Source organism: Nuphar pumila, chromosome 7 (assembly GCF_984573655.1).
Source record: "Nuphar pumila chromosome 7, dmNupPumi1.hap1.1, whole genome shotgun sequence".
In the NCBI taxonomy this organism is placed as follows: Eukaryota; Viridiplantae; Streptophyta; class Magnoliopsida; order Nymphaeales; family Nymphaeaceae; genus Nuphar; species Nuphar pumila.
Window position 1 is genome coordinate 7947510 of NC_143255.1, and position 19188 is coordinate 7966697.

The window sequence follows — 19188 nt, forward strand, 5'->3', positions numbered from 1 at the left end:
GCTCATGGAAGGTGTGGTTGCTTGCAATATAGATAGCACTCTTGTTATCGCAACACATCTTCGAAGGAGTTGAGATGACGATGCCCATATCACAGAGGAGACTTCTAAGCCACACAAGCTCCATGGTTGTAGTGGCCATTGCATGATATTCCGCTTCAGTTGAGGATAATGATACTTTATGCTGCTTCTTGCATCTCCAAGAAATCATAGTCACCTAAGAAAACACAAAAACCAGTGGTTAAGACTCTATCATTGGGATTTCCTCCCCAATCAGCATCTGTATAAGCAATTAAATCAAGAGATGATGAAGAGGAAAGAAAAACTCCCTTAGTTATGGTGTTTTTAATATATCTGACAATCCTTAAGACTGTACTCATGTGCACAGTTGTAGGTGCATGTTGAAACTGACTGACGGAGTGAACTGCATGAGCTATGTCTGGCCGAGTGATGGATAAGTATGTCAGAGACCCAAGGAGTTGACGGTAGGGAGTAGGATTCTCGAGAAGTGCCCCATCTTCCAGCCTTAGCTTTGCATTGATAACCTCAGGTGTTTCTGTCATCTTATTATCCGAAATTCCAGACTTGGAACAAATGTCAGCAGCAAGTTTCATCTGAGAGAGAATATACCCTCGGGGAGAATATGCAACTTCAATACCTAGAAAATATCTTAAGAAACCAAGGTCAGCCATGTCAAAATTTTCTTTAAATTTTTTTTTAATATCATGGATTCCTTGCTCATCACTTCCAGTGATGATCATATCATCAACATATAGTAGTAGAATAACTACAAAGGACCCTGCACTTTTCACAAATAACGCAGTGTCAGTATAACATGGACGAAAATTTAAGCTAGTCATTACATTGCTAAATCTGTCATGCCAAGCCTTTGGAGCTTGTTTTAATCCATACAGTGCCTTTTTTAGTTTAAGAATTTTGTTTTCACCAATAGATACTCCTGGTGGAGGATCCATATAGACCTTTTCACTTAGTTCGCCATTAAGAAATGCGTTCTTAACATCCAATTGATAGATAAGCCATTTTTTAACGGATGCAACCGCAATAAGAGTCCTAACACTAGTCATTCTAACTACGGGAGCGAAGGTTTCTTAATAGTCTATTCCGTACTCTTGAGCATATCCTTTGGCAACCAACCTAACTTTATAACGTTCTAATGACCCATCACTTTTAGTTTTAATTTTGAAGACCCATCTACATCCAATAGACTTCTTCCCAGTGGGTAATGAAGTTATTTCCCAAGTTTTAGCCTTTTCAAGGGCACTAAGTTCTAGTTTTATGGCTTCAACCCATTGAGGAATGTTTTTGGCTTCATTATAGTGTGATGGTTCATGATAAAAGTGTAATGCAATTAGGCATGCCCTATATTTAGGTGTTAGGGACTCATAGGAAACAAACCTATTAGGAGGATTGGAGATTCGGCTAGATCTTCTTAAAGAGGTTTCTTCTATGTTGGAACTTTGAGAATATTTTTCTAAAGCGCTTATGGGAGTTTCTTGACCGCGCCTAGCATAGGTTTGAATTGCCCTATTTTCAAAATCATTACTTCCATTTTCAACATTACTAAGAGGAGTATCCTCTAAATCATTAGGAACATCCTCTACGTGAGGAGTCACATCTTCTTGAGAGAGAAGATCAAATAAGAAAGCATATTCGCTTTCATCAATATCTTTATTTTTCTCAAAGCCGTTCTCATTTTCTAAAAAGGTAACATCTTTGGATACATATAGTTTGTTGCTTTTGGGGTCGAAGCACCTAAAACCTTTTTGATTTTCTCCATATCCCAAAAACACACATTCGATAGCTTTGGGAGATAACTTATCTCTTTTATGTGTAAGGACAAAACACTTACACCCAAAAATTCTTAATCTATTAAAATCGGGTGTTCTTTCAAAGAGTTTTTCATATGGAGATATATTTTGTAGAGATGAGGATATCATTCTATTTATCAAATAAGTGGAAGTTAAGGCGGCTTCGGCCCAATAGATTTTTGGAATTTCTTTGGAAATGAGAAGAGTCCTAGTGGTTTCCAAGATGTGTCTATGCTTCCTTTCGGCTAGACCGTTTTGTTGGGGAGTCTTAGGACATGACCTTTGATGACAAATGCCATTGGTTTCTAAGTAGTCTTGAAATTCATTTGATAGATATTCTCCACCGAAATCGGATCGAAGAATGAAGATATTAGTTGAAAATTGATTTTTGACAATCATATGAAATTTTTTAAAGAAATTAAAAACTTCAGATTTTAGATTGAGAAAATAGATCCACACATATCGAGTGAAATCATCAATGAAAGTGACATAATATGAGTATCCTCCTTTTGATATGACCGGAGAAGGACCCCAAACATCCTAATGAACTAATTCAAAGGGTCTTTTGGACACAAATGTTCTCTTTGAAAAAGGGGTGGATTTCATTTTTCCAAAAATACAATTCTTGCAAACAAAATGTTTCTCATTACAAAATTTCTTTCCAAAAGGAAAGGAGTACATTTTTGAGAAGCTTGGATGTCCAAGTCTTTGATGCCAAGTTTCAATATTTTTATCTTGGACATGATTACAAAATGAGTTAGTGGGAAGTTTCAAATTGTCCATGTAGTAGTAGAGATCTCCCCTCCTATGGCCTTGCCCAATCCGCTTCCCGGACTGGAGATCCTGTATAGAGCAATCCTTGGTTGAGAAGGAGATTTCACATCCATGATCACATATTTGAGAGACAGATAAAAGATTTAAATTAAGTTGAGGTACTACTCTTACATTTGGCACAAAAAAATCTTTTGAAAAGTCTAAGGTTCCAAAACTTTTAACTTGTAAAGAGGTACCATCGGCGGTGGAAACAAAAGAATTTTTGGAGTTGCTACATACATTGGATAGTCCATTTTCAATAGGGGTCATATGAAAAGATGCTCCAGAATCAAGAATCCAAGAAGGCGTACCTGGAGTAGAAGAAGAGGCAATGGCGGCTCCCGAAGTTGACGGCGATTTGAGTAGAATTTGAAGTGCTTCGGATAGTTGAGCAAGGGAAAATGACTCTTTCCCTTTCATTGGCTCCTCCTTTTGTGAGATTTCTTCAATAATAACAACTTTCCCTTTTGAAGGTTCATTTATCTTTGGACAATTAGGTCTTATATAACCCGGTTCTTGACAATGATGGCAAATGGCTTTCCTATAATTGCCATTATAGTTATTTTGCCTCCCAAAGTGTGGAGGCTTATACGCTTTCATATGATTGCCGGGTTTAGACACGGCAAGAATTTCATCTCCTCCTTTAATCATGCCAAGACGCGTTTCTTCTTGGCATATTTCAGCTATGGCATCTTCCAATGGAAGCGGTTTTGATCTATGAAGAAGGGAGGACCTAACTTGTTCATATTCGGGCCTAAGCCCATGTAAAAATTAGAAAAAGTGTTCTTTTTCCATTTGTTCTCTTCGCATTTCCACATCTTCACTAGATACCGATTTGGGTTCAAGAAGGGATAACTCATCCCATAAAGGTCCAAAAGTGCTATAGTAATCTCTTACACTCATTTCACCTTGCTTAATGGTACGGATTTTTTCTTGTATGAAGAATTGACGAGCAAGGTCTTTTTGGGTATACATACCTTTCATAAAGAACCATGCTTCATTTGCTAGGCGGAATTTTGCAATGTTGGCGCAAATCTTTAGCTCCACGTTGTTCATGAACCATGCAAGATTTTTTGCATGCTTACTTTCCCAATCTTCTACCTTGGATTGGTGATCTTCAATAGCCTTTATGCGAGCATTTCCTTCTAGAGCTTTTTCTTGATCACCATCTATTTTCGTAAGTTGAAGTTGAGGTTCCCTAATGGTGCCCATAACATATCCCCAAAGCTTTTTACCTTTGAGGTTGTTCTCCATGGCGGCGGCCCACATCATGTAGTTAGTACCATTAAGCTTGAAGGAGAGATCAATCTTTTGTTCTCCTTCCATCATATAATCAAGAATGGAGGACAAAACAAGAGAGAGGTAAAACTAGACAACTAGCTATATGAATCAAGAGCACAACCAAGGCTCTGATACCATGTAATGAAATATGCGAAAAAGAAAGGTATGTCCTACAATGGACATTCACACATAGAAATCAAAGAACAAGTCCAAAAGAGGACATACACAAAAGCCAATAATGGCTAGAAAGCATAAAATCTTATAAAGGCACTAAAGGGCTTGAAGAAGCCACACATTACAAAGGGGGAGACCCCACTTATTTATAGGCAAGAGAGGAGTGAGGGAGAGTTAGAGAAAAGCAAGAGAGAGGGACCATTGAGAGTCCCAACAAGGAGTCGTTGGGCTCCCAACGGTCACAAATGTGACCGTTGGGGGACCAACGACTCGTTGTTGGAGCCCCCAATGGCTGTGCATTAAATGCACAAAAAGGTACAAAAAAAACAGAAAAAGAAATGAGAAAAAATAGAAAAAGAAAAAGGAAAAAGGAAAAAAGAAGAAATAGAAAAAGTCTAAAATGCCCCTATTGGGCGAGATTACATAACTACCCCTTATAAGGTAGGGTATGATAAATATATTTATATATATATATAAATATATAGATTACATATATTTTAACATAAGCCACATAAAATGTGCTTAATCCAAGTGACTTCAGCAGTCATGGCTGCCATAGCTTGATATTCTTCCTTAGTGCTAGATCGTGCAACCATTTTTTGTTTTCTGCTTGCCCAAAAAACAAGGTAGGAGCCTAAATAAACCCCATAACCTGTAACAGATCTTCTTGTAGTTGGATCATGGGCCCAATCAACATTTGAATATGCAATCACCTTGATTGAATGGTGGGTAGGCATATGAGGTGATTTCATATAAACTAGCCCATCAGAAATAGTACCTTTAATGTACTAGAGGATACGCTTAACTGCTTCCAGGTGCTTTGTTTGAGGCCTTTGCATGAACTGAGAAACCTGATTCACGAAAAAAATCAGGTTAGGCCTAGTAAAAGTGAAATATTGAAGAGATCCAACTATACTTCTGCATTTGCTGGGGTCTTCCAAGTAGGCATCATCAACGATTCTACAGTTAGAAGTGTATGACCAAACATGTGAGTGTCTGTGTGTTTGCATTGTAGCATACCATTTCGATGTAAAATATCTATGGCATATTTTTGTTGGGAAAGAATGAGTTTATCTAACTACCGGTCCACTTGCATGCCAAGGGAAAACTGAAAAGGTCCCAAATCTTTCATGTGGAAGGCTTTGTGCAACAACTTTATCTCATCAATCTTTACAGAATTATTTCCTGTAATGATAATGTCATCAACATAAACAAGGATGATTGTGATATTCGAATGTACCTTTTGCACGAATAAAGAGTAGTCTCAGTGACTCTTTTCAAAACTCAAAGTTTTTACTAATGAACTGAAGGTCTTGAACCATGCTCGAGAAGCCTGCTTGAGACCGTAGATAGCCTTTCTCAATCTAAGCACTGAGGTTTTTGGATCTCCTTCCGAGTACCTAGGAGGATGCTCCATATACACTTCCTCATATAAGTCTCTATGTAGGAAAGCATTTTTAACATCTAACTGAAAAATGTGTCATCCATATAACATTGCCAAAGATAGGACAATGTGAATAGTCTCCATCCGAACCACAGGACTGAATGTCTCATCAAAATCAAAATCTAAGGCATGTTTTAGTGTGTACCCCTTTGCCACAAGTCTAGCCTTAAAATGCTCGATGCTACCATCTGATCTGCACTTTATTTTATACACCCATCAGCACCCAACAACATTTTTATCCAGTGGTCTGGGAACTACTTCCCATGTGTGGCATTCATAAAGTGCTGCAATCGCATCATGTCTAGCAAGAATCAAGACTGGCCTCAACAAAAGACTTGGGCTCTAGAATATCTTCAAGGGCTGCAACATACGTGACGAAATCAATGGAGAAGGATTCATAGCTCACCCATTTAGACAACGGATTCTTGATCCAAGTGCTCACACGAGGAACTGAGGATACAACCGCATGATCAGAGGTAGCCTCCATTGGTGTTTGTTCTGGCTGGTCCAAAACAGGAGGAACTACGACACCTTGAGCATGTCTTGGAATGGTAGTGCTGGGTGCATTTGTTGGTACATGTCTGTAGCAGACTTGGTAAAAGCGAGGAAAATCAGGTACCTTTGAATCATGAAGAACTGGGGCAACAACCGGGCCAAGCGAAGAAGATGAAATGAAATGAGGATCTTCTAAACACGAACTTAGATCCGCACGAGAAAGTGTCTAAAAGGACACTAAAGCATAACCCTTAAAAAGGGTATAATGGGAAACAAAAGAATAAATAAAATATTCTTTATTGATATGAAAACATCAAATGCTTAAAAGCATTGGAATTAATATACAAGAGGGGATGCACCCCTTTATATACAAGTGGGAATGGAGAGCTCTTAAGGAGCTCTCCTTTGTAGCCGTTGGACTAGTCCAACGGTTATAAATGTAACCCTTGGACTAGTCCAACAATTACATTTATTAGTTAAGTTCCAAGTGGAACTTAACTAATAATGTAAGTCTAGTTCTATTAGAATTAGACTCTCAAAAAATAAAATAAAATAGCAAAAAATACAGAAAAATAAAAATAAAATTACATTAATATATATAATAATATGAATATTATTATTATATATATTTTACATTTTAACAGAGGAGACATCAAAATTATCATTTACTGCACTCTTAACAAGTGAGGAAGGCCATTAGGAATACCAGATGGAATATGGAGCAGGGCTTCACGCAAGAGAGTGGCCAAGATAAGTGCAACTGCAGTCGTCATCCTTTTGACAAGTAAGAAAATCAGGATTGCGGATCTGGGATTTCACAACCTTCTCCAAGTTATCCTCTTGTTGAGAGCTTGTGTGGAAAACATATTCTCAAGGGACAGGAATTGATCCATTAAGGTGTCCCATTAAATCATAATTGCATAGGAAAAGAATAATTTGCTTTTTTCAGGTAATAAAGTTGGTGGAGTCAAGTTTTTAAGTGACAAGATGACTGAAAAAAGAGGCATTTAGCCCAGCCATTTGCAATAGTCAAGAGAGAATAAAGAAAAGATGAATAGCAAGAAAAACACGAGACCAAAAAATAAAGACAGGAGACCGAGAAGAAAAGGCACGGAACCGAAAAGAAAGGATATATATTAAAGTGAGCAGAAGAAGAATGATTAATAAGAAAGAAGACAAATTTTGAAGCAGAAGAATAAAATAATAATATCGCCGATTTTTTTTTTGGAAAACGGCAGAGAGGAGACGCGATCCCTTTTTTTTTGTTAGGGTGCGATCAACAAGAAAAGTGTCCATTTTTTGTTTAACTTAAGGTGACATCTTTTCCTGTTTTTTTTGTTGGGAAGAAAAAGATTCAGATCTGATCTATACAGATATGATGCAATGAGAAAAAGATTTGAGAAAGAACGAAGAAGATTTGGAAGAAATAAACTTATCAATTTTTTTATGAGAAAAAAAGGAAATATATATATGATTTTTTTATCAGATCTAGAAAGAGAAGCCGACGAAGATGAACAGATATGATTTATGAATCAGATCTAATTAGAAAAGACGCAGATCTGATTTTTTTTATATCAGATCTAGAGAGAGAAGCCGGAAGAAGATGAACAGGTCTGATTTGTGAATCAGCTCTGATTAGAAAAGAGAAGAGAAAAGACGCAGATCTGACTTGGAGGGCAGATCTACTTGAGAAGAGAGAAGCGGAGATGTGCAGTCACATTTTTAATGAGACTTACCTTGTTATCGGCTCTGATACTATGTGAGAACGCCTCTGGAATAAGATTCCCTGCACAAACAACAAAACAAGAAGAAAGAAGATGGAAGAGAAAGTGAGGAATCCCAAAAAAGGCATCACCCTAGGTGGGTGGCGCATTTCTCTATTTATATGACTGTTATGTTAAAAGTACATAATGGGTATATGGATCTGGATCTAAACCCACCTGATCCATTAGTGTACATATTCTAACAGGTTAGTTGAATGAAAATAAAACATAGTGTAAGCAAAGTATGTGGTCAGATAAAAAGATGGTAGAGTAGAGATAGAAGACCTTATGTGTCACACTAATAAGTTCCATCCTTGACGCTGCTATACAAAAGGATAGTAGACCATGAACACAAGATTGGTATGGATGATAACAACAGGCTAGTATATCATGTCATAACCAAATGGCTTTCTAACTGAAAGGGTACTTCTGTAAAAATATAGAAAGACATTACTAATTGACAACAAGAGAGTGCATCTAGCTGCCAACAACATAAAAGTACACGATTACAAACAAATAAACTAAAGAAAGCTAGAAGTAGCACCAATATTAATAAACTTAAAGGAGAACCTAAGAAGATTCTTGTATCCAATAGAGATCCATAATAACATCATATAGAAAAGGTCACATGAAAAAAATAAGAGAAAAAAATTAAAGACTTCAAGAATGGGATATAGCATGATCAAGATTATGATGAAGCCTACAGACATCATCTTGACATATCCTACCCAATTGCAGATATATTAAGGGATAGAGCATGATCCTATAAAATGCATTAAAATGAACTGTATTTCTATCAGAATCGACAAATAACATTAATAATTGATAGAGGGTATGTTTTGAATAATATTAACTGGCTTTTTCACATGCAATCCTACAGTGGAAAAATAAAAGGTGCAAGCTTAATTTAACAAGAACGTCACAAAAGTAGAACCCTAAGAATAACAAATAGTTGCAAATAAATCTATTGATACAAGTACAGAATCATAGCAAGAATAAAAAGGTTTTGGGATGAGTGAAACATGAAAGATATCTTCATACTGTAGCACCTGATATAGCCGGAGTTAGAATTCCATCTCCTATAACCATGCATGTCCCAACAAGGACAAGAATAAGAAGGGCATTTTTTCTATGCACACTTGCCTCCATCCATTTCTTCGTCTTAGCAGCAAATGACATCTCGTCTATTTTGTGGTGACTATATGTGGTTAAATCTTCATCAGTCCGATGCTGGTTTGGAATAGTTTTTATTTTGGCATGCCGACAAATAAGGGAATACAGTGCAAATGTCCCACCTGCATAGTAGAAGGATAATTACAAAGGCAATGATCTACATAAAGAAAACTGAAGCATCAATTCTAAAATGAATGTTCCACAAGGCTGCTAGCAGTCAACAGCATTACCTAGAATAGGAGCTTTAGTCCATGCACGATTGACTGATTAATTGTGTGTGTGTGAGAGGGAGAAAGAGAGAGTCTTTGGTGTGGATGTGTACATTGCAAATTTGGTATCAATTCCTAAAATCTCATCCACTAATGCAATTTCAAGTACATCAAACTATATCGGTTCACATCCAAATTCTACATATCAATCATGATTCATACTAAATCAACCACATCATATGCATCTACATGGTCCAATCTACTTGAAAATTTATGAGTAGGTACAATTGTACTCATCAATACCAAATTTCCAGTACATACATACATACATACATACATACATACATACATACACACACACACACACATATGGCTTTTTGACTCCGTATTTCAGGGTGGATCTCAAAAGATATGAAAGATCTCCCTCCAAACCATACATATAACTTTTATTAAATATGGCTTTCCACAAAATTTTATATGTATCTATGACATCGAGTATGGAATTTTGTTTACTCGTTAAATTGAGTATCCATGTCCCTCCTTTTTCTGCTAGGATTGGAAATCCTGCATTTTATATATCTATAAGATCAAGCCATTGGTGTCCGTAGCTTTCAGATGTGGGCCACATAAGGCAAGGTGGTCGTGCGGCCTCAACTAGGGTTTTCCTTGCTTTGCCGAGGGTTCCTCATCATAAAAAAAAGATCGAACCATTGGGTTCCCAAAATCATAAAAAAGGTGTTACAAATCATAGCTATTTGACTCAGACGTGTTCTAAAAAGGTCAAGGTATTTTGAATTCTTCGCTGACACAGACAAAGGTAGAAAAAACCTTTGAATGATTTCAATATTGGACCTTGGGCATATTGATATAATAGTATTCCAAATCTTTTTAGAAAGAAGACCTTTTGTCGCATGGTAGCTTGCTCCAGACCCCTATATATATATATATATATATATATATATATATATATATATATATATATATATATATATATATATGTCCCATATCATCAAACACATAAATCGTCTGACATAATCAGACGATTATCAGCCGCTGATCATGTGTTGATCAATGATGATGCTTCTATTTAACATAAAAATGACTTTTAGCGGTGTCACGGTCGTTGCTAAAAGTCATTTTTTTGCCCAGAGCATTAGCGGCGGACTGCTGCTAATGCTCTTTTTTGCGTTCAATCGATAGGCAAGGCACGCCCAATTGTTGTTCTACATTACAGGTTTTCATATATATATATATATATATATGAGAGAGAGAGAGAGATGTGTAGCTTCCAATCCTAGACCCCTTTGAAAAAAACATACTTGCATGCGTTTTTGGCTTAATCTAAACCTATAGAACTTGATTAACTACAAATCAAGAATTCTTGTTAAATTCGATCCAAAGCATGGTTTTTAGTGAATTAGTAATGATAAACACATCTACATGTTTGAATTAAGTAAAAAAATGCACACAAGTATATTTTTCAAAGGAGTCTAGGATGGTCTGGGCAATGTTGTAACTACCATACCATATCGTATAATATGGCATGATACATATCATTACTTTTAGGTTTTACGAGATGATACCAAGGTTACCGAAAATGCTAGTACTCGGGGAAGCACGTTTCCTCGAAATGTGTTTCGAAAGCACGAAACACATTGTTTCCGAAACACATGGGAAAGCGACACTTTTAAATGGAAAGCACGCTTTCCATTATGGGCTATGTCACATAAATGCAAGTAGGGGTGCGGATGCGGCGATACAGTACTTTAAAAAAACTTGAGTTCGAGGATGCGGGGAGGGTGTATATATATATATAAAATTTTTAATAGATTTAAGTTAACACTAATGAAATAAAAATAATTATCATATCATCAATTCATCATGCAATAAATCAAATTAACAAACTACAATTATTATTCCTCATCAATAAAAAATAACACCACAGGTGCGGAGGTGCATGTATATATATATATATATATATAATATAGATAAAACTGAACTTGGTTAGGGTTAACCAAATTTACTTTTGGACAGAAATGGACCTCAGTGTGGTTGACTTCACCTGACATAAAGGAAGTCATGTCCAAGTGTTGCACCCGCATGAGTGCGGGTGTGACGTGGGTGCGGTGCCTTGTTAGAAGAGTCCATGTTACATAGATTATGGGGAAGCAAGCTTCCCATTTCGCTTCCCACAATCTTCCCTGATCACTTCCTAATATCAGGAAGTGATTTTTTTTGGGGGGAGGCTTGGAGCCTTTAACAATTTTTTTTTTGCCCAATATCGGGAAAACTCGATTCATATTCGCTTCTCACTCAAATCCTAGGTCACTTCCCTCTTCGCTCCCGGTTTGCTTCAATGTCATCCCACGCTTTCCGCTTCCTAAAATTTTAGAAGTGCTTCGCTTTCCGCTTTTGCTTCCTCGACTAGCAACACACTTGTATCGTGATACGAGTGTGTATCGTACTCGTATAAGGTGTATTGTACGATACACCCCTGTATTGTGCCGTATCGTACGATACAAGGTGTATCATATGATACACCTTTGACAAACCTTAAAAAGGCTAAAAGTTACTTTTTTCATTTTGGGTTTTAAATACCTTTTGAAGCCCGACTTCTCTATTTGTCTAGAGGTCATTAGAAGTGCATTTCCACCATTTTTTCACTCAAAGATTTATATCAAGGTAGAAATCAGGCTCCACACTCCTCCAATAAAGATGGCATAAGATGATCCAGCATGATAATGAGGCACTCAAGTAACGAGTGAAAACCGAGTGCAACTATTTCCATAATATTTTTGTTTATGTAATATGAAAGTATGAGTATTGTGGCATGTTCCTAATTGCAAGATATTTTATATTTTATATTTTACATTGTTCTTGTGAGATAGTTGATGTTTAATGATGTCTTATGCAGCTCATAGAGACAAAGGCTTTATATGTGATTTTATGATTGTATTTTGTGCAATTCATCATTGTTTCATGTGATATGATTTTTTTAAGATTTTTGCTAGTTTTTCTTGATTTTTTTAGATTTTTTTTTAATTTTTTTATTAAAAATGTACGATACGATACAATACAGTGTTACTTTGGGCCCAAACGATATGGGTAACGATACGATACTTACAATCTGGGTCTGGGAGATAAATGGTTTGAAAGCTACATCTCTCTTTCTCTCTAATGTCATAAGTATCGTACGATACGGTATGATACGTATCGTTACTATTTGATACACACTCACATTGCGATACGAGTGTGTATCGTATGATAAACTCCTACGATACAGGGTATATCATACGATACACTTCAAGCACACTTTAAAAGGGCCAAAACTTTTTTTTGCTTTGGGTTTTAAAGACCTTCCTAGGGCCGATTTCTCCATTTGTGTAGAGGACATTAGAAGGAAACTCACTCACTCATAGGAGTCTTGAGAGTGTTTTGGGGTCTGATTCTTGTGCAAGGAAGAAGTCTTTGTGGTTTTTTCGCATAAGAGTGCATTTTCACCCAATTTTCACTCAAGAAAGTGATATACAACAACAACAACAACTACGCCTTCATCCCAAAACAATTGGGGTCGACGAACTCAAGAAAGTGATATAAGATAAAAAAAATTATCTTTTTTTGCTTCATTTGATTATGATTGAAGTTAAAAGAGGGTAAACTCCTTTCTTTTTTTATGTTTTTTAGAAGATACAACTTTACTTTTAGTTCTTTACCCTTAATTCCATTTTTTGTGCCCTTAGAATTCAAAATGTGTCCCCAAAAGTGTATTATTGAGCATTGTTTTACATCTTTGTAGTGATTAGATTTAGTAATTCGTGTTCTAGGAGGTCGATGGAGGGTAGAGGTCTTAGGATGCCTCTCAATGGATCATGCATTAAAATATTGTATACTAGTTGACTTGAACATGTATTTGAAACGAATAATAAAGTGTAACTTTTGTGGTTTTGTAATGCATGGAGGATTGTATAAATTTAAATGTTATGTTGTAGGGTATAGCAACTCCACCGTGAAATTATGTACACATCACATTCCTATTGATATTCATGTTGAGCTTCTTATTACTTTTGTAGAAGATAATAAAAGAAAGGAATGAGTACGTGCAACATTTGAAGTTACAACAACAACAACAACTACGCCTTCATCCCAAAACAATTGGGGTCAGCGATATGAACCAAAAAAGAAATTCATTTTGGGTCTTCCACATGAATCCTTTTCCTCCAATCATTTCTATCCAACGCCATGTCCTCGGTGAGGTTCAAAGCATTCATATCCTTTCCTATCATCTCCATCCACGTCTTCCTAGGCCTACCCCGACCTCTTTTAACTAATATATTTTCCCATTTCTCCAACCTTCTAACTGGAGCATCATTAGGCCTTCGCCGAATATGTCCAAACCACCGTAAACGATTCTCACGCATCTTATTTTCAATGGGTGCAACACCTACCTTCTTACGTATCTCTTCGTTCTGAATCTTATCTTTTATTGTATTTCCACACATCCATCTAAGCATCCGCATCTCAGCTACACTCATTTTTTGAATATGATGTCTCTTGGCAGCCCAACATTCCGTACCATATAGTAAAGCGGGTCTAATAGTCGTCCTATAAAACTTTCCCTTCAACCGCAATGGCATTCTACGATCGCACAGCACTCCAGTAGCACTTTTCCATTTCATCCACCCAACCTTTATCCTATGATTTACATCTCCATCAATTTCTCCATACTTTTGAATGATGGATCCCAAATATTTGAAATAATAATTCACCGGTATATCTTGCTCACCAAGCTTCACTACACTCCCATCACTACTTCGTTGCTTACTAAACCGACATTCCATATATTCAGTCTTACTCTTACTCAACTTAAAACCTCTAGCTTCCAATGTCTGTCTCCATAATTCTAACTTAGCATTAACTCCAGCTCTAGACTCATCAATCAAAACAATATCATCAGCAAACAACATACACCACGGTACATTTTCTTGAATTGATCTCGTAAGCTCATCCATCACTATCGCAAATAGGAAAGGGCTTAAAGCAGATCCTTGATGTAACCCAACCGTTATCGGAAAATTGGTTGTCACACCTCCACAAGTGCGGACATTGGTTACTACTCCTTCATACATATCTTTAATTATACTAATGTACTTGAGAGAAACACCTTTCTTCATCATTGTCCACCAGAGAACGTCCCTAGGTACTCTATCGTATGCCTTCTCTAAATCAATAAAAACCATATGCAAATCTTTGTTCCTCTCTCTATATCTTTCAATAAGTTGTCTAAGAAGATGTATAGCTTCCATAGTTGATCTTCCAGGCATAAAACCAAATTGATTCTCCGATATCATGACAACCTTCCTCAACCTAGACTCAATCACCCTCTCCCAAAGTTTCATAGTATGACTCATGAGTTTTATACCACGATAGTTTGTGCAATCTTGTATATCACCCTTATTCTTATATAAAGGCACCAAAGTACTCTTCCTCCACTCATTAGGCATCTTATTTGTTCGCCAAATCAAGTTAAAAAGATTTGTCAACCATTTTAAACCTTTCTCTCCCAAGCATTTCCAAGCCTCGATAGGTATACCATCTGGGCCAACTGCCCTTCTTGATTTCATTTTCTTCAAAGCCTCTGCAATTACAACATTTGAAGTTAAAAGAGGGTAAATTCCTTTCTTTTTTTATGTTTTTAGAAGATACTATACTTTTAGTTTTTTACCCTTAATTCCATTTTTTGTGCCCTTAGAATTCAAAATGTGTCCCCAAAAGTGTATTATTGAGCATTGTTTTACATCTTTGTAGTGATTAGATTTAGTAATTCATGTTCTAGGAGGTCGATGGAGGGTAGAGGTCTTGGGATGTCTCTCAATGGATCATGCATTAAAATATTGTATACTAGTTGACTTGAACATGTATTTGAAACGAATAATAAAGTGTAACTTTTGTGGTTTTGTAATGCATGGAGGATTGTATAGATTTAAATGTTATGTTGTAGGATATAGCAACTCCACCGTGAAATTATGTACACATCACATTCCTATTGATATTCATGTTGAGCTTCTTATTACTCTTGTAGAAGATAATAAAAGAAAGGAATGAGTACGTGCAACATTTGTGGGAGAGAAATTGTCAGAGGTGGTCTCTGATTCAGAAGATGAAGATGACCCATCATCATCTCAAGCCACTGAACGATGCAATAAACGAAAAAAATTATTTAGCTGAAGTTCGATACTGAATATGACTTTTATATATAGACATAGTTAATGAACTCTAGCTTGTATGCCTTTCCCCTTAGCATGGCATTTTGTAACTAAAAAATATAACTTTAACTTTTTTAATGAGTTATGAAAACCTTTTGGATTTTAAATGTATCATTATTTTGTCTTAACCGATTGTATTTATGGTGATTAGATGCATGACTGCACAACCAAATGCGTGGTTGTTAAATTTTTAATGACATATCTATGTTTAGTTAATCTTATTACATAAATATAGTGTTCTTGTATTGTTTGATTTTTTTGTTTTTTTCCAGTGTTTTTAGATTTTTAAAGAATTTTTTAGTGAAATTTATGATGTTTTACAATACGCTAGGAAATGATAAGATACGTATCTTACTTTGGGCCAAACTGATACGGGTTACGATCCGATACTTACAACCTTCTCTCTCGTCGAACTTTGGTCGGATGCGCCTGGTGCGTCCGTTCCTTTTTTTTTAGTGTCGAACTTGGCAAAAAAGCCGCTTTACCAGTTTGACACTACGCTCATCTCTCTCTCTCTCTCTCTCTCTCTCTCTATATATATATATAGATAGATAGATAGATAGATAGATAGATAGATAGATAGATAGATTGATTGATAGATAGAAATAGACTGCAAATGAGGATACTCAAAGGAAGATATCAATATTTCATATTACATGGAGAACAACCTAATCACAGCATGCAAAAGATTTTTGCTGCACTTTTTACGAGTATTGCCAAAAAACTAAGGGAAAACTCATTTCTAAAGCAGAAATACGCTGTTTTGTTGACTAATTGAAATTACAAAGGCTATAAATGCTTTATTTTTGATAAATCAGCTACAAACACTTTAAAATGTATTTACTTATTTATTCATGTTTATTTCCAAAAGTTGTAGTAAATGTTAATATGTTCACCCACTTTCATCATCCATCATAAACATCAAAACTTTTTGCCAGTATTTACCTTGAATACTCGCTGCAGACACTTTTCTGTTATTTACAAGTATAATTGTATTTACTGATTACTTCTCCAAGAGCCAAAAATATTTCACAATAACTAAATGCGTGCCTACAATTTATTTGCAGAAAAGCATATTGATAGTGCTATCCAAGACAAAAAGTACCATGGACGATGTGGAAGACCATGGAGGTGATGCTCACCATGTCACACAGACACTTATTTTAGCATGTGTGCCCTATGTCGACATGACATGACAGCAGATACACCATGTCATTTCATGGACACAGTCAAACTCATTTCAGACACTGCCAACACTGTTTCCCTAACTTCATTGTTTTCTTTGTAAGATCTTGATTGTTTTAATCAGGTCTTTTATTTAAATTTATTAGTTAATCAAAATGACAAAATTGTTGCTCAAGAATTTGCACTTAAGACGATATTTATATTTTATTACTTGCAATTAAGAATTTTGAGTGTACATAATCATATAAACATTGTGCGGGTGTGTATGTGTGTCTGTGCGTGCGGGTGTGTGTGTGTGTGGGTCCCTATGTCCTAGTTCTAGGAAACTCTCTTGTACTAAGCATCTTCATGTCATGTCCCTACCCTATGTCTAATATAATGGCGAATCACAGGATAGGAATTCATTCAAAGTCCTTGAAAAAGGTAGTCCCTTGAGGGGTAAGCACATTAAAGACAAAATCTCCTGCACAGGAGATAGAGACCATGATCTATAATAGACGCCTGCAGTTTGTTTGAAAGTGGACTTACAGAAGGCCTATCTATGGTCAACCCAATATGGGATTACTTGAACTTGATGACCATTTTTTGTTTTCACAAAGAATGGGTGGATAGCACTACGTGTTGTGCTTTCTCAAACTCCTTGGCCCTCTAATTAGAACAATTGAAACTTAAGCAACCTTAGGGATTATTATCTCAACAGCTGGACAAACACTAACAGGGGATCGAGTGAACGATCTTGCAATTATCTGATAGTGAACACGACACAAATATGAGCTTATTCAGCTGGAATGAAACGGGCCAGGCTTACCAGGCCCACAGCATCAAGTGATCAAAGTACCAAAGTGAAGAAATACGCTTTCAGCATGATTCTATGAAACTACTATGCAAGCATATCGATTGCCACACCAAAATCCATTGAGAAACCGTTGAACATATCAAGTTTTATGGTTGGAATTGACTCACCTTGTCCATTGTCGTTCGCTCGGAGAACTATAAACACATATTTGAAGAGGGGAATGAGAGTTAAAGAATATATGATCAATGAAAGCGCTCCGATCACATCCTCAGGGTCGCTTATTCCTCGAGGAAATGTGCTGTAGAAAACGTATAAAGGGGATGTCCCCAAGTCACCATAGACCACCCCAAGACTCTGAAATGCAAGCCGTAGCACCAAGAAGGATGAAAAAGCCTGCAGAATGCAAACTACGCCAAGTCAGATGATGCCCAAAATCACAAAATGAATGAGAAAAAGCAAATCACAAAAGTATCCACAGTATGTGAGAGCTCGGATTCAATTTCGATCTGTTTCGAAATTCTACAATTCGGACTCGAAACCGACTCCAAACGTTTCGAAAACCAGTCACCCTTTCATCTCAACTGCCCTCTTCGAGCTCGTCCGGACTTTTCGCGCCAATTGATCGGCTCAAAACAATGGCAAAAGGGCAGTAATAAACTCCTTGCTTGCATTCATCCATCTCTCCCTCTTTTTCTTTTACCAAATTTTCACATGCGAAGAATCTCCGCATTCAAAAGCACAAAACAACAAGGAAGAAGAATCGCTGTGAAAATTGGGCAGGTTCTATCTATGGTAACCCCGAAAAGGATCACTAAATTCACTGATTTTTTTTTCTCAACAAATCGATTGGTTTCGCGGTTTCATCACTTATAGTTTCCTTCTTAGCGAACAAAGCTGATTCGAAATTGTCTTTCATCTCAAACCATAACTTTGCAACAACAAAAACAAGTCCAAAGAACAAACGACTGGGAAAGGGAAGGAAGAGAGAACCAAACTTATCAAATTTTTAGTACCTTCTCCCTGTACATGTCTCTGAGCCTCCCAGCCTCTTCATCCATGGGCTGGTCTAGCTTCTGATCCAGAACCCACATATTCCCCTTGTTCGAGTCCTCTGTATCCCCAGATGCTGAGGCCATCTCCCAAGGACTTCAAGACCCCAAAGCTTTCTTCAATTCAAGATGCTCCCAACTGTAAAAACCTCCCCACAAATTGAACCCCAAAGGACAAACGATTGAAGGGTCATGCAATCAAGAGAGAGAGAGAGAGAGAGAGAGAGAGAGAGAGAGAGAGAGAGAGAGAGAGAGAGAGAACAAAACTTGGCTCTTGGGGAGCTCAGGCTTGATAAATATAGAAACCAACCTGAACCAAATACCACCAAAGTGAAGAAAACCAACGTTTTTGCACGCTACAAAACAACCATTTTTCACTGCCATCTTGCAGAGAGAAATTTGATCTTGTACGTTATTATTATTATTATTTTGATCTTTCTACGAAAACGCCCTTCTTCTCAGTTTTTTTTTACTGTGCTGACGACCCTTCATACATAATTTTTCACTTCGGGTTTTAGTTTATTGATTAGAATCTGTTGAGGAGCTGGCAGTGGGAAGGAGACTCTTCATGCATCTCGGGAAGTGGTAGACTGACAGTTACCAATTCCACAATTTTTACTGCAAACACCAATAATGCTGTTAGAATCGTTTTTTTTTTTTCAGAAAAAAGAAAGCCTGAATCACTAGAAATCGAATCAAAGCCAACAGCTTTAAATC

General features: G+C 36.8%; 1 protein-coding gene across 3 annotated transcripts in view; it reads right to left on the bottom strand.

Annotated features, from left to right (window-relative positions):
- LOC149831029 (putative potassium transporter 11) overlaps positions 1 to 18807 on the bottom strand; it is a 37298-nt gene extending 18491 nt beyond the window's left edge. The window contains exons 1-4 of one of the 3 annotated variants that reach the window (XR_016433257.1): positions 18782 to 18807; positions 18436 to 18610; positions 17590 to 17815; positions 8846 to 9091 (exon numbers count right to left, since the gene is read on the bottom strand). Coding sequence is in view for 1 of the 3 variants with exons in the window: in XM_090013620.1 (XP_089869746.1) it covers positions 8846 to 9091; positions 17590 to 17815; positions 18436 to 18558 (595 nt within the window). In the remaining 2 variants the exon portion in view is untranslated. Of the gene's footprint in view, positions 1 to 8845; positions 9092 to 17589; positions 17816 to 18435; positions 18740 to 18781 lie in introns of those variants that run through there. The other 2 variants (XR_016433256.1, XM_090013620.1) reach the window with 2 other exon arrangements.
- Positions 18808 to 19188: the final 381 nt, after the last annotated feature.